General features: G+C 42.2%; 1 protein-coding gene across 6 annotated transcripts in view; it reads right to left on the bottom strand.

Moving 5' to 3' along the window:
* Positions 1–781: 781 nt before the first annotated feature.
* Positions 782–14,742, bottom strand: part of LOC133410265 (aryl hydrocarbon receptor-like) — a 46,400-nt gene continuing 32,439 nt past the window's right edge. For 4 of the 6 annotated variants that reach the window (XM_061691153.1, XM_061691152.1, XM_061691156.1 and 1 more), the window contains 7 exons: positions 14,421–14,553; positions 12,480–12,637; positions 11,384–11,586; positions 11,185–11,294; positions 9,518–9,659; positions 7,777–9,379; positions 782–5,766 (listed from right to left, as the gene is read on the bottom strand). In XM_061691153.1, the coding sequence (XP_061547137.1) occupies positions 5,626–5,766; positions 7,777–9,379; positions 9,518–9,659; positions 11,185–11,294; positions 11,384–11,586; positions 12,480–12,637; positions 14,421–14,553 (2,490 nt within the window). In that variant the 3' untranslated portion in view covers positions 782–5,625. The remainder of the gene's footprint in view (positions 5,767–7,776; positions 9,380–9,517; positions 9,660–11,184; positions 11,295–11,383; positions 11,587–12,479; positions 12,638–14,420; positions 14,554–14,742) is intronic. The other 2 variants (XM_061691155.1, XM_061691154.1) reach the window with 1 other exon arrangement.

The raw sequence follows: 14,742 nt of genomic DNA, 5'->3' as shown, positions 1-14,742 counted from the left end.
TACTCTTCCTTCTCTCGCATTTTACTCATTCATCAACTCCTCAAAATATTCTTTCCATCTATCTACCACACTACTGGCACCAGTCAACCTATTTCCATCTCTATCCTTAATCACACTCACCTGCTGCAGATCCTTCCCATCTCTATCTCTCTGTCTGGCCAACCTGTGTAGATCTTTTTCTCCTTCTTTAGTGTTCAACCTGCCATACATGTCATCATATGCCTCTTGTTTGGCCTTTGCCACCTCTACCTTTGCCCTGTGTCACATCTCAATGTATTCCTTTCTCCTCTCCTCAGTCCTCTTAGTGTCCCACTTCTTCTTAGCTAACCCCTTTCCTTGTATGATTTCCTGTACTTCTCCCCTTCCCTACCAGAAGATACACTAAGTACTCTCCTGCCTGTCTCTCTAATCACCTTGGCTGTCGTGGTCCAGTCTTCTGGAAGCTCCTCCTGTCCCCTGAGAGCCTGTCTCACCTCTTCTCGAAAAGTTGCACAACACTTCCTTTCTCAGCTTCCACCACACTGTTCTCTGCTCTCCCTTTGCTTTCTTAATTGTCCTCTCCACCACCAGTCATCTTACACACCACCATCCGTTGCTGTCTGGCCACACTCTCTCCAACCACAACCTTACAGTCAGTAACCTCCTTCAGCTTACATTGTCTTCACATTCCTACCACTTATTACAACATTACAACATTCTGCCGTAAGAAAAAACAAAATAGATCTTGGTATACAATCCTGTGATAAAATGCTAAATGTACAGAAACACGCACTCCCCAAGCTTAATGTGGCAATGATTTATTGATGTCAAAATGCTACACAAAGCACCTTTACGTGTTCGGGCTCGCACATGAAATTGTTACTGACAAGATGGTAGGGCGTCCCCTTGTTGTGGGAGGATGTCAGTCAACAGCCTTGCAAACATGTCGGTGTTTATTCATTTATTCGTCCAACAATATGATCACTGAGATCTTTTTTTTTTTTTTTATATATATATATAAGAAGGAAGAACAGAAGACAAAGCCAAACAACCTTGTCCTGTCGTTAGCAAGTTTGACTTCACATTATATCGCCGACGTTAGAAGACTCAGCAGTATGGCACCATTTCCAGGCTCTCATAGTGTTTTGTTCTCATTCGTGTGAGCTGCTCTATTTACACTTCTTTAGAAAATAATGAACAACATAGCAAAAAAAAAAAACAAAAAACATTAATCGGACAAAGGAGCAAGTGTTGCGAAAACAGTGTATGAAAGTAGTGACGCCAAACTATGTACATGCCTGTATTATTATTTTGTTTATATGTACAGAACACATATTTGTCTTCATATCTTTAATAAGTCACACCAATCATATTAAATATAGCAAAAAACAGTTCTGCTGTAGAAAAAAGAAAAAGACAAAAATAAGCGGGAAGGAAATGAGTCAATCCGAATGACGTAACCACGTGTGTATCACATTTTAACATAAAACATAGAGAACAATAATATTAATACCACTAGGAATTACATTATCTCCACAATTAAAATCTCTTTTCAGCATCTCTCCTCCGCTGCCACTGCCGCTCGTCAGCTATTTTGTAAAAATGTGTTTGTTTTTTTCCCCCCCAACTATGAATAAGAAACATTCACAACTGTGTCCTTCCTGTAGGGATCTCCCCTGAATCCTCACATTTGGTTTTGCTTGCTAACTGCTCCCAAAATTAATGTTAGTGATCAATAGGCGTTACTTACTAGCATCTGTTTAAAAAGTGTGCATTTTCGAGGAGTAGGCTCTTTTGTAACTCAGATGACAAGTCAGGTGACAAGATTGATACAATCTCTTTATTTCTGTGCGTCCAGTGTCTTGTATATATCTATCTTCAGTTTTTATGCCTCCTGGTAGTCATTTATTGGTACGAAGAATCAACATCTGACTACATTTCCTCTACCATTTACTGTATTTGTAAATTATTATATTCATATTAAATTTGTTTTCCCCCCATTTTATTTTAATATTATGTTAATGTCAATTGTTTCAATTTAAAACATCAAAATGCTAAACGTAACAAATAGCATGAGCTGAGGTCATGTTCTTAAGAATACAAAGTAGTTGAGACTGACTCGACAACATATAGTATTTTCTGGTTGAGGCTAAGTAGTACAGAGACTCCACAGATGAAAAGTCACTTCTACACAATGGCCAAACACGTAACAATCGATTAATCGACTACTCACTTGTTACGCCAATCCCTAAATGGTACTGCGATGGATTCTGGGGTGCATTTGCGCAAAGCTCATCCTTTGTAAAAGCAAAGTGGCGTAGCAATAAGAGGGTCTGTGAATTGGAGTGACATTTTAAAAGGAGAAAAATATACTTGTATAATGTATGCCCCTGACAATTTGACCATAAATTTGGGTGGGGGAATCAAAAGCGAGACAAAAACTCTGATATTGAACCTTCATCACTCCGCTGTCTGGCTGGCCGCTATTGTTAGTTGATTTTAAGTCGTTTTATTGTTGTTAACTTTTACACTTCTGTGAAAAATTTGAGGCTGCTATTCGTCAGTCATCATCATAAAGTCTTACATTGTTTTGACACAATATTAACATGGGTTAAATTATTTTTTTTACACATGGCCGCTAAGAATGTCTAAATATTTCTTAAAACATTGCATGTAGAGTCAATAAAGGTTTTATGATAGCAACAGTTTTCAATTTCCATTCAAACTTTTTTTTTTTTTTCTCTATTGTAAAGAAGTTGGCGGTCAAGCAGCGTTTCAAAAGTGATTGCGTTCGGCAGTCATCATTTTTAAAAAATCAAAATTGCCGAGTTGCTGTCTCGCTCCGCTAAGTACTAATACGTACTAACCAACAATTGGGTGTAACGTACTACGTTTTCTTTTCCTTCTCAGACTGACATTTGCAGAACTTGTTGATGGAAAAAAGTGATGTGCTATATTTCAAACAAATGTACAGTAGTTTGTAAACTTTCTGGACATGAGCAAGAAATTCAGTGGCCCTAAAGGGGGGAAAAAAGCTCAACACAAGTCTGGTGGAACTTGGTTACCCACTCTATGCCACTGCATGACAAAGCAATCTTTTTCCTCTTCTGGTTTTCAGGTGTGTATGAGAATGTCTTTTATCTTCCAAACAATCAAAAACCCATAATTGCCGCAGACTGTGAACAAAACAAATATTCTAAATAAATCCTCCTAATCAGATCAGTTCAACGCATTTACTTCCGAAAATCACCCAGAGGTTAACCTTCCTCAACATGGTGAACAATTAAAAAAATTTTAAAAATTCTCTATATACTATATAATTCAACTGGAGAAAGATAAAGAGAACACGAACAATTGTACAGAAGTGTTTGTGCTTTTGAGGGCGTCATCTGAAAATGGATGCCAACTTGTCTGGTTAGCATTAGTCACTTCATAAATCAATAAAAAAAAACTAAATAAAAACAAAACAAATCAGGCTTTGTTTTGTCCTGACTGCAGAGCTGCTGCGTTAAATGGCTGCTTGAAATAAAGTGCAGGATATTGTCCGAGCATCATTTTCTTCATATTCTATACTTCCTTTCAAACATTTAATCTCATTGTTGACGAGTTAAACAAAGAAATGAAGCACTACATTCTTGTTGCATAACGGACAACTGTTTTGTTTGCTCCCTTGTGTGTGTGTGTGTGTGTGTGTGTGTGTGTGTTTTTTTTTCTTGGTGCGTCGAGATGTAATGTGAAGCAAATAACCCAATGACATTCACCCTGGACACCTCATTAGGTACACCTGCACAAGCTATCAAAAAGTCTGCCTTTATAAACAGAAACATGCTAAAGTACTGCCTACCTAAGAAGATGATGTTTTATTTAAAAAACTTTTATTTAACAAAACTGTGAGGGCCAGTCAAAAAGTAATGAGCCCAATTTTTCCTCGAGCTTTTTTTTATTGCAATAGAAAAGCAATCTACGCATAGAAATGAAGCTCAAAAAGTGTGGTTTCCATTCTTACTTTTCAATATAATCTCACGTTCTCTCAACACCGATGGTGACAAATCAGGTGAGTATGGGTGATGGGTTACGGTGGTCCAGCCAAAGGAACTTTATGAGCTCCTTTGCTTGTCATGGAGATTTTCTTCTTTTTCTTCACCCTTGATCCTGGACACCCACTTTTTGACTGTGCTGTAGCCTATTGCAGTTTCCCAGTACACATTTTGCAACCTTTTGAAAACGTTTAGTGCTGGTTCCTCTTCCAGAGCAAGAAATTTAATCACAGGTCTCCGCTTCTGACAGCCATCCATCCACAAATGGCTGACAGAAAGAGGACAGCCTGGGAAAAAAAAGATGTATTTAAACTACAAACTGTGAAAATTCCTGAAAAAAATGAAATTGATTAGTAGTAGGTTCAACTTAAATTGGGCTCATTACATTTTGACTGCCCCTCGTACTTTAGCAGTTACCATGAATCTTTGTTGTAGGGTGTGACAAAGAAAAAAACCTATTCAATTATGGCGCAAATCTGGATAGACATCCCAATTTAAGCATATATTGAAATTGGTGACACAAGTCATCAAATTAGATAATTTAGCCTTGGCCATGCCCTATTGAGTGACCATTCTATTTTGACATTTTTATTACATGGTGGGTTAAGGAACACATGCCAGGATCCGACTGCATGTCCACATTGAATCCAGTAGTAGAAATCTGATAACTGTTTAGCCCCTTCCCCCCCCCCCAAATACCTGACTGTGTCAACCAAAACTGAGCATCATGATTTCAAAATGGATTTGACTGTCCAGGTGCATCTAAGGAAGTGGTTGGCGAGCGTACAGTTATGTTATCAACAGGAAAATTCCAAGATATTTGTAAAAGTATGGATAATGTATGGCCGACTGGTTAGAGCGTCTGCCTCACAGTTCTGAGGACTGGGGTTCAATCCCCGGCCCCGCAAGTGTGGAGTTTGTATGTTCTCCCCGTGCCTGCGTGGATTTTCTCCGGGCACTCCGGTTTCCTCCCACATCCCAAAAACATGCATGGTAGGTTAATTGACAACTCTAAATTGCCCGTAGGTGTGGACGTGAGTGCGAATGCTTGTTTGTTTGTTTGTGCCCTGCGATTGGCTGGCAACCAGTTCAGGGTGTACCCCGCCGCCTGCCCGATGATGGCTGGAATAGGCTCCAGCACGGCCGCGACCCTAGTGAGGAGAAGTGGCTCAGAAAATGGATGGATGGATGGATAAAGTAAAAGTTGCATTTAGTGCTAAAGCCTCCCTCCCTTTTTCCGCTTGAGTGTCTGTACATTCATGAAGCGCAGACAAATACCTTGGCTCAAAACCTGTCAGCTCATCTGCAACTTCTTCACTTAAATAAAAAAACCCTGAATCATCTGTCGCATCTGTATTCATTCACATAACTCTCTAACTGCATTACTGTAAACAAAGGACTCATGATAATATGACTTGCAAAATAATACAATGATCGCTCAACCCCCTCGGCCAAAACAAAATAAAAAAAACAGGACAGCATTTATTAGTTTTGTTTGTTGTCTTATCTGTGTGTTATAAGGCTGGTCCAATCAGTGTGGTTTGTGTGTGTGCGCGCGGTTGTGTATGTATGAATGCCTCTGCCCATTTGCAGTGCACGGGCCAGCTGGTCAGAGGTAGAAGTCGGTGGCTGGTGGATCGGGGAGGCCAGACAAAGTCTCCGGGCAGGGTATCTGGACAGCAGGGGGCACTGCACCATTCCCATTGGGCATGGCTGGGTAAGCTGTGGTCAGGATGTGGCCGTTCTCCGTCTGTACAGTCCAGGAGGTAAGAACAGAAGGCAGGAAATGATGCAACGTGGTGCGTATATGATATCATGTTTGACATTCACATAGCTTTCGATTGACGTGCCGACAAGAGATTTATAATAATGACATGCCAAGTTCTGACGCATCCATCCATTTTCCGTACTGATTATCCTCACTCGGGTCATGGCCGACACGATATAAACATGAACAGTTCCTCTTCATATACACTGGAATTAGTAGCATGTAATATACTCTAACCTAGTGCACCTGGACACTCTGATTCAGATCCAGTAAGGGTCACAGACACCGCGCAATTCAGCCGCACCCGCAAAAAAATGACAGTTGGCGACTCGCACCGGCGCATTGAGAGATTTGATATATAAATGCCCTGAACGGGGAGCCTGTATAGGCTTTCGAGGCTGCACCAGGGCCTCCCAAAACGCAGAGCATGCACTGTGCGTAGGGCCTCGTCCTCCATGAAGGGGCCACATTTCGCGCTAGGGGATGCATTTGCGTATACAGTATGCACAATGAATGTGCATATGTTGCTCCCGTGAGGTGCTCCACGTGCGGGACAGAGAGCCACCAAATTAGCATGAGGAAGGGCTGCAATGACAGCACTCGAAAGCTGACCAATCAGAGGGATGCGTCATGTACCGGTGCCCGGCTGGCACTTGCAGACTGCAGACCAAAAAAGTGAGTTCACATGTCGTTCAAAAGACACCAAGAGTTGGAAGCAACTCAGTGGGGGGAAAAAAAGGCAAAATGAGGAAGTTCGTGCTTCACTTGAAGGTGGGTACGCTGTTGAAGTCAAACTTTGTGGTAAATATCTGCTACTCATTACATAGGAATCTTTGTCTCCAGCAGGCCAAGAATGATGATTTTCTCTACCCCAAAGGAGTCCTGACAACCATTTATTTCGAACATCTTGTTAATGGCCTTTACAATAAACGGATGAAAAGGCGTGGTAAAATGACCAGTTGGTTGGATAGAAACTTAAGCCACTAAACTTTGGCCGTACTTTTGTGCGATTGTGATATTTAACTTTACTGTGTTTATTTATACTTCCAGTTATATATACAGTGGAACCTCGATAGAATGGACTAATTTATAATCAGTTTGTACTGTTCTGAGCATTTTAGGCCATGAAAAAAACCCTGAAAAACAATAATTTATACTGACCAGTAATATGGATTTAAATGGCCAAAAAAAAAAAAAAAAAAAAGTGCTTCAATGTAAAGGACAATCAGCTATATTGGAAGGCCAACCCCCCGGTCCCCCCCCCAATTAGTACGTTCTATCGAGGTTCCATGTATACTGTACTTACATTTCTTGATGCAGGTATAAATGGAATGGTTGGTATAATGGTATACTAGACACTGCAAAAGTAATTTTCTCCAAATGTATTATAGCCAACCAGGAACCAGGTGGAAGTATTTGATCTCTAAGTCCTTTGCTAATGCTTACGCTTACAGATATCAGGAGTAAATCCATCCATCCATTTTCTGAGCCGCTTCTCCTCACTGGGGTCGCGAGCGTGCTGGAGCCTATCCCAGCAGGAGGCGGGGTACACCCTGAACTGGTTGCCAGCCAATCGCAGGGCACATACAAACAAATCACCATTCACACTCACATCCACACCTACGGGCAATTTAGAGTTTTCAATTAATGTGCATGTTTTTGGGATGTGGGAGGAAACCGGAGTGCCCAGAGAAAACCCACGCAGGCACGGGGAGAACATGCAAACTCCACACAGGCGGGGCCAGGAACTGAACCTCGGTCCTCAGAACTGTGAGGCTGACGCTCTAACCAGTCGGCCACCGTGCCGCCATCTGGAGTAAATGTAAAATGTAAAAAATGTAAAAAAATGTAAATGTAAAATTTTGGGGAAATCAAACAAACTTGGTGTTGGAAAATTAAATTAAACTTCCTGAGAATTACTGACCATCACCTTAAATGTGGCTCTCTGACTAGTGTCAGATCTAAATTTGTTGTTCCTAAATTGTTCCTTACCTTGCCATGACTGGGTTCCTGAGGCATGTCCGAGGCCACAATGCCGTAATGGTCCAACTGCCGACAAGGTTTGCCGACTGTAAGGATTTGTTCCAGCGAGGCATTCGGAGGGGGACACTGGGACAGGCTGGAGATGACCTGAGCCAAAGGAACTGGGATTGGCTCCTGCTGCCGCTTGTGGGTAATCCCCTGTAACGATGACACTGTAGACTCGGCCCTGTGCTGGAGCGTACTGCTCCCGAACAAACCACCGCCGTTCATGGAATAATCCGAATTGTCAATGTTGGGCATGCTGTAATCCGTGCAGGAATCTAATGAAGTGTCTGCAAGAGGTTTCTGGCTGTTATTGACACATGGACCCAGACTCTCTGTGAAGCCAAAGTCCTGCCACGGTGATTTTACTGGCGTCTGCTCTGTGCTGGAGATACCACACAGTCCGTTTAGGTTGGTTACCTTCTGTTTAGCATGGCGCTGCTGTAAGAGCTGGTTCCTAATCAAGGGCTGTTGCTGCTGCTGCTGAAGGTAGCTTTGATGCTGTTGATGAAGCTCCCCGTCTATTTCTGAAGTCTTGCCATTGAAAACAGTCTGTTGTGAGTTCATGTGTTCCAGTTGTATCCCTGCATTCATGAGAATGTCTTGGGCTGACCATTGTCCATTGGGGGCAGCTTTAACATGCTCCATTAGGTCTCCGTTGACTATTGTATTGGCCAAATGCTCACTCTGGTGGCCCCAGTTGTGTGCCCCTTTGCCCGAGCACATGCTGAGGTGCTTTTGCATCTGCTGGGACAACTGGACGATGGGAGCCTTTGCCACCATGGGAGATTTATGGTGAGGAAACTGTATTTTCACATTGGTGTCAGAGGTGAGAGTGCTTTCGGATACTAATACTGTTGTTGCACTCACTGAGGGATCACAAGGTGGCACCTGTTCTCCCTGGTGTGCGGAATCAGTCTTTCCTTCAATGGAGTCATAGATGTATGAAAGAATTTCATCATTCGTGAGAAGGTCATCCAAGGTGGGCACACGCTCTGGATCTATCTCAACTCGAATCATCCGCTCATCCAACAGGAGAAGCTCCAGATCCTCAGCGCTCAGCCCCAAACCCTCCAGCGCTCCAAACAACTCCCCGTTTGAACAGCCACCATCCTCTGAATCCATGACACCTTGGCCTTCCAGTGAGAGGGAGTCCAAAGTAGCAAGCAGTGGGTCAAAGCTGGTGCCCTGTTCTGTGATGCTTTGATCCACATCACCATTGCTTGGTGGCTCCCAGCTTCTGTGCAAACTGGATTTGGAGTCAGAGAAACCCATTTGGTCTCCAAAGAAGCTGCTGTGAAAGGAGATTTTGGGCTCCAGGGCAGGCTGGCAAACATAAACAGACTCATCCTGACTCATGAGGGCCCCAAGAAGTGAGCCTGGATCCAAACCATCCCTCAACAACCTGTCAGTCCGGCTCTTCTTTGACTTACTACCGTTCTTCTCAGAAACACCATCTCTGAAGCCCGCAATGGGATGGTTAGACTGGTAAAGTAAGGCCTCGCCTGTAGCGTATGTAAAGGGTAAATGCATGGAGCGTTTACGCAAGTGTTCTCCTCCTTCTTCATCCCTGCAAAAAAGAAAAAAGGATTATTATGTGGATACTAATTTGAGTATTATACAATTGCAAAACAAAAGTTCCATTTGTATCCATATATGAATAACAATAATTTTGTTTTGTTTTGAATTTAGTAGTACAGAAACATACAAAAGGGGCCTCTGGGTGGCGATGATGTAGTCGGGTTTTCCATTTTTGTAAACCAGCCGAGCGTTGGCCTGCACCCATTTCCAACGATTCTCCTTGGTGAGCAGCCTGAACACTGTCAGTCCACTCTCCCCTGTCTTCATCACTACAACAAACACATACAATCAGTGTTACTGCAGCTGCTGACCCTTGCAGGGCAGTGTGGATTCATACGTCGTCTTGTGTTTGTTTGTTTGTTTTGCACATGGACTAAAGTACTTTGACCCTTGAACCACACTGGCGAGAGTAACATATCTGGCATCTGAGGTATTTGTCCTGATAATATGTTGGTGCTCGGGTGATGCTTTTCTTATGCAGAGGATTTATAGACCTCCCCTCCCCTTCCCATCTTCTTCTCTGGCAGCTCTACTGTTTTATTCAATCTGCTCCGTAATCCCTGGGGATTACTAGCAAAAGCTGTTTTAACTCTCCGACTGCGTTGGACTGGTCATCCTGAACGTTTTTGACAGGACTACATTCGAAATGCATATGTTTCATATGGGCATCTCAGGAGCCGCCACTGTCTAGTTTAAGTGTTGGTTGATTTAGACCAGCGGGCCATTTAGTACCTGCTGCGCAGAGAGACTGAACTTTTTTTGTTTTTGTTTAATGATCATCACAGTCTGAAAGAAGTTTTATTTGGAAAATCAGTTACATCAGCCTGTGTCTCTGTACACACATCAAACTGGACTTGAATAAAAAAAAAAAAAAAAAAAAAAAATCTTTTTTTTTTTTTTTAAAGTATGCGCAACACGGTGGATGACTGGTTAGAGCGTCAGCCTCACAGTTCTGAGGACCCGGGTTCAATCCCCGGCCCCGCCTCTGTGGCGTTTGCATGTTCTACCCGTGCCTGCGTGGGTTTTCTCCGGGCACTCCGGTTTCCTCCCACATCCCAAAAACATGCATGAATTGGAGACTCTAAATTGCCCGTAGGTGTGAATGTGAGTGGGAATGGTTGTTTGCTTGTATGTGCCCTGCGATTGGCTGGCAACCAGTTCAGGGTGTACCCCGCCTCCTGCCCGATGACAGCTGGGATAGGCTCCAGCACACCCGCGACCCTAGAGAGGAGAAGCGGCTCAGAAAATGGAAAAAAAAAAAAGTACGCAACCAAGCTAGCAAAAATTTGTTAAAAAAAAAAAAAAAAACAACAAACATCTTTGGAGAACTTCATCAGAAAGGGCTGATGAGTCTGAAGAAGATCCTACAACTTCCAAGAAAAAGAAAGTTGCATTTAAATAATAATATCAGCAGTCCGTACACAATATGGGTTTATTGCTACAGGTGATGTGCGTACACCAAGCCCGCTCTGCTTAATAAGTGGCAACAGGCTTACAAATGGGGCAATGAAGCCTTCAAAACTGCTTTGGCACATGGGGAACAAGTACCTGGCACCTGTTTTTTGGAAAGAAAAAAGATTACCCAAGATGGGAGCAGCTCATTGGAGTGAAATGAGCACAAGGGTCCCACTCATTACACTCATAATTTTATAATTTTTATGTTTCCGTGTCGGTCGTTAAAAAAAATATTGCTTTATCTCAAACCGTTCCGTTGCGCAAAAAAAGGTTGGGAACCGCTGATTTACATCAGTCAGTCCTGACATGATTTGTGTTTTGCAATAAAATGAAACTTACTTCTGACATGATTCTCTGCACAGTACAACATATCTGCTGCATGGATGAACTGATAACCAGATCCTCGTACCCGCAGTTCAGCCTCTGTGTACCCCAGGACTATCTTCCCCCTGAAGAGATATCCGGTCCAAATCAGTGATCAAGGTACAATCTTTAAATGTTACATTTCCTGCACTGGAACCAAATTTGTATAACCTACTTTGCATCACAAGCCAGCGGTGTAAAGTCCAGCTTATGTTTGGTTCTGAAGATCATGTTCTTGGTCCTGATCTCCAGGATGGATGGAGGTTGCAGAGGAGTTGCAATGGCAAAAAGTGCAAGCTGTGGTGGCGCCTTTCCTCCGTTTTCTTGCCGCTGGTTCTGTCCGTGTAGAAATTTGAGCCTACCCTGGAAGTTGAGAGCCTATAAAGAGGAGAAAGTTGACTTGTGATCATATTGTCACAGCAGAACGTGGTGGTGGCCAGTGTGGTTAGATGGGGCAAGAGTTTAATTGTGCTGCAGTCGATGGGACTTCTAACAGCCAGATGTTAAATCCACTCGACTAGAAATTTCATGTAATATTGTCTCTATGGTGCTTCAGTAAACATGTGAAATATGAATTAAAATCATCCACGCATTCCTGAGTTCCTGATGTTTTTCTGCAGATGCCTGAAATCAGGTCATTCGAATTTCTCGAGCTTATCTATGTCACTAGATCTCCATGCTGTCAACTTAACAAACGTGGGTCTTCTACACGGAGACAACCGATCAGAGGAAAGGGGGCGGTATTAGCCAAATATGGACAAAGTGGATACAAAACTGGGTCAAACAGAAGTACCTGTCAGAGAAGCCTTTTCTGGACACTCGTATGACAAAACCAAGGTGTTTTTTTTAAATGAAAATTATACTTTTATACTAAGCCCATGTTGTTACTGTTTCAATGCCACCAATGACATTGAAAACCCCCTCTGGCAGCCCACTTGCATTTCTTGGCTATGTTACTCAGCCACGGGAAGTTTATTTTATGCTGCTTCAGCCATTGAAGTGGATCAACATGTCCCTGCTTTTTCAGTGTATTAATGGGTACCGCGCCTTTGGGAATATGCAGCATGACTTACTCTGTGATTGCCTTTCACTAGCTCCGTGTTGTTATAGTATAAGCATTCCACATCAGCTGGGTAAGACAATTGTTTCATTTTCGAGCCAAAAAGTCAAATGAATCAATAAAATCTAGAATTGCATAGCCCCACTGAAGTCTATTCAGTATGTTCATTTAATCATTTTGCAGTTTTTGTTTGGTTTACCGCAAAACCTACCAGGAAGCCAGAGGAATTGTCCAGGAGGCATCGGAAGCGGCACACAAAGCTCCTCTCCAGGAATGACGAGTTTTCTGGAGGAAGTTGCTCAGGGTTATAGGTGACCAAGGATGAGCTGCTGTCCGGCTCCAGCTCTATGATCGCAAAAGAGCATATTGCTGGAAAATTCAACACAAAACATGATGAATATATTATTGACTTGCTTTCATACAATAAATTGCGCTATAGGATTCCGGAGCTATAAAAGGGAAACCGTTTTGTTGCCAGAATGGTTAAATCATAGTAAACCTTAGTTTAATGATTCATTGTCAATTTTCCAGCATTAAAAACACCTTGTGTAGATCCGCCGTGCACAAAACCAATGCCACTTGTGGCTTAGGATCAAGAGTTTGTGTCAGAGCTATGGGTCTTATCTTGAACACATTACTAAAAACCAAAGACACAGACATAGGCATCTTACAACCAAAATACAGATGGGGACCACTTCACCTTGTAAACCCACTGAGGATTACGAGGTCATGTGACCCAACCTGAGGGACAGTCTTATGGCTTACTGCCTACACTGTGTGTAACTTAACCACCTGATTTTGAATTCCCAATTTGTGGATGCCAACACAAGGCGCTTTGTTGTAGTTAAGTCATCATTGGAAAAAAGGGAGTCGCCTTCTACTACAAACCACACACTGCTGTCTTATTCGATAAACACAATTAACCCCATATTTAGTGTCTAAAATCAGAGGAAGGAAGAGGATGTATTCCACAGTTTCAGGGGGTGGATGGGTGGGTGCTTTTAGGTGCCCGGGCATCTGCCGTTTTGCCCTTGATGCCCAAGTTGCCCCGTTGTCATTTTCTATTTTTTTTTGAGAGGGGAGGGTTTGTGGCAGTCTCTCCGCATGCCAATGTGAGGTGCTCATCTACAAGTGAGATTCACGTTGATCAGACATAAAAGTTACACAAGTTTCACCAGAATCAGAGATTCATTTCAAATTGGGCAGACCCGGAACTCATATGGAATGATTGGTTGAGTGTTTGATTCCAAACATGTCAGAAAATTGGCAATAATGTCGATCGCGTTTCCAAAAGCTGAAATCCATGAATGTTTTGTTTTGATTAAAACACAAAGGTAACTTGTTTGGTTTGACAGAGGACTAAAGAAATCAGAAAATAGTCCAATTTGACAAAAAAATCTGGGGATTTGAAATCTTAATTTATATATAAAAAGTGGTTCCGTTCCTTTTCACTTCCTTTCCACCTTGTTTCATCATTGGACAGTTCATTATCTGGCCAGTTGTGATTTAACTTCATTGGATTTAAAACTCAAACTTTAAAATTTTCATTATTACATTTTCCTTTTATGATAATGGTTTGGTAAATTCAGTCACGATCAGGAATGGTATGAATGTATTGTTGCGATATTTTATTTACTGTCCTGCAGAAGTTGCTTAGTTAAAATGTCTAACTTTACACTGCAAAAAACTAAATATATATAACTATAAAGTAATTCAGGGGAGAGAATGTGAGGTGGACCACCTTTTAAAATCGATTTCTACATTGTGTTTCATTGAAAGCAAAAACAGTTCTAGAGAATAAATCCACTAACGTACCGAGCTTCAGGCATGACATGGGAATTTTATTTTGGCCACAATATACTGTAGTTGTGACTTGCACACAAAATGCTAATATATGACAACAAAACGTGTGTAATTTGCGCACACAAATGCAATTAGTAGTAATTCTGATTAACAACTAAGCAAATGGTGCGCACTTTTGCTAGAAACCGCAATTCCTGGTGTCCTTAAGGTGAGTGTCTTATTCTGTTTTCATGAATAGCCTGCAATGCTATGCTCAGGCATTTCAAACTCTTGTTCCATGTGCCACACTTATAGCTTTGAGCACCTGCCCTGCAAAGGTCTCTGCACGCCCCTGGAAGAGACTAACAACCTTGAGGTGAGTCCTGGGAGATGGTGGATGGAGCTGCAGGAGGTGGATTCAACGCCCAGTGTAAGTTTCTCCTGAGTTCCTGTTGGTCTTCCGTATGGACTAGCTCATACACACTCTGGTGCATCACGTCGGTCTAGGGGAAAAGGAACAAGTGGGGAAAAGAGAATTAAATGGTAGTGACATACTGTATCAACTTATATCCTGCTATTGATCAGTGATTTCACACTGAGTAAGTCAATTTGTGTGTAAATTGAGACAAGAGCATCATTATTTCAGTATTTTTATTGGTTCGTGTGCGTTAAGATGTTTATGTAAAATGAGT

This window comes from Phycodurus eques, chromosome 12 (assembly GCF_024500275.1).
Source record: "Phycodurus eques isolate BA_2022a chromosome 12, UOR_Pequ_1.1, whole genome shotgun sequence".
Classification (NCBI taxonomy): Eukaryota; Metazoa; Chordata; class Actinopteri; order Syngnathiformes; family Syngnathidae; genus Phycodurus; species Phycodurus eques.
This window is presented reverse-complemented; position numbering and strand designations above follow the sequence as displayed.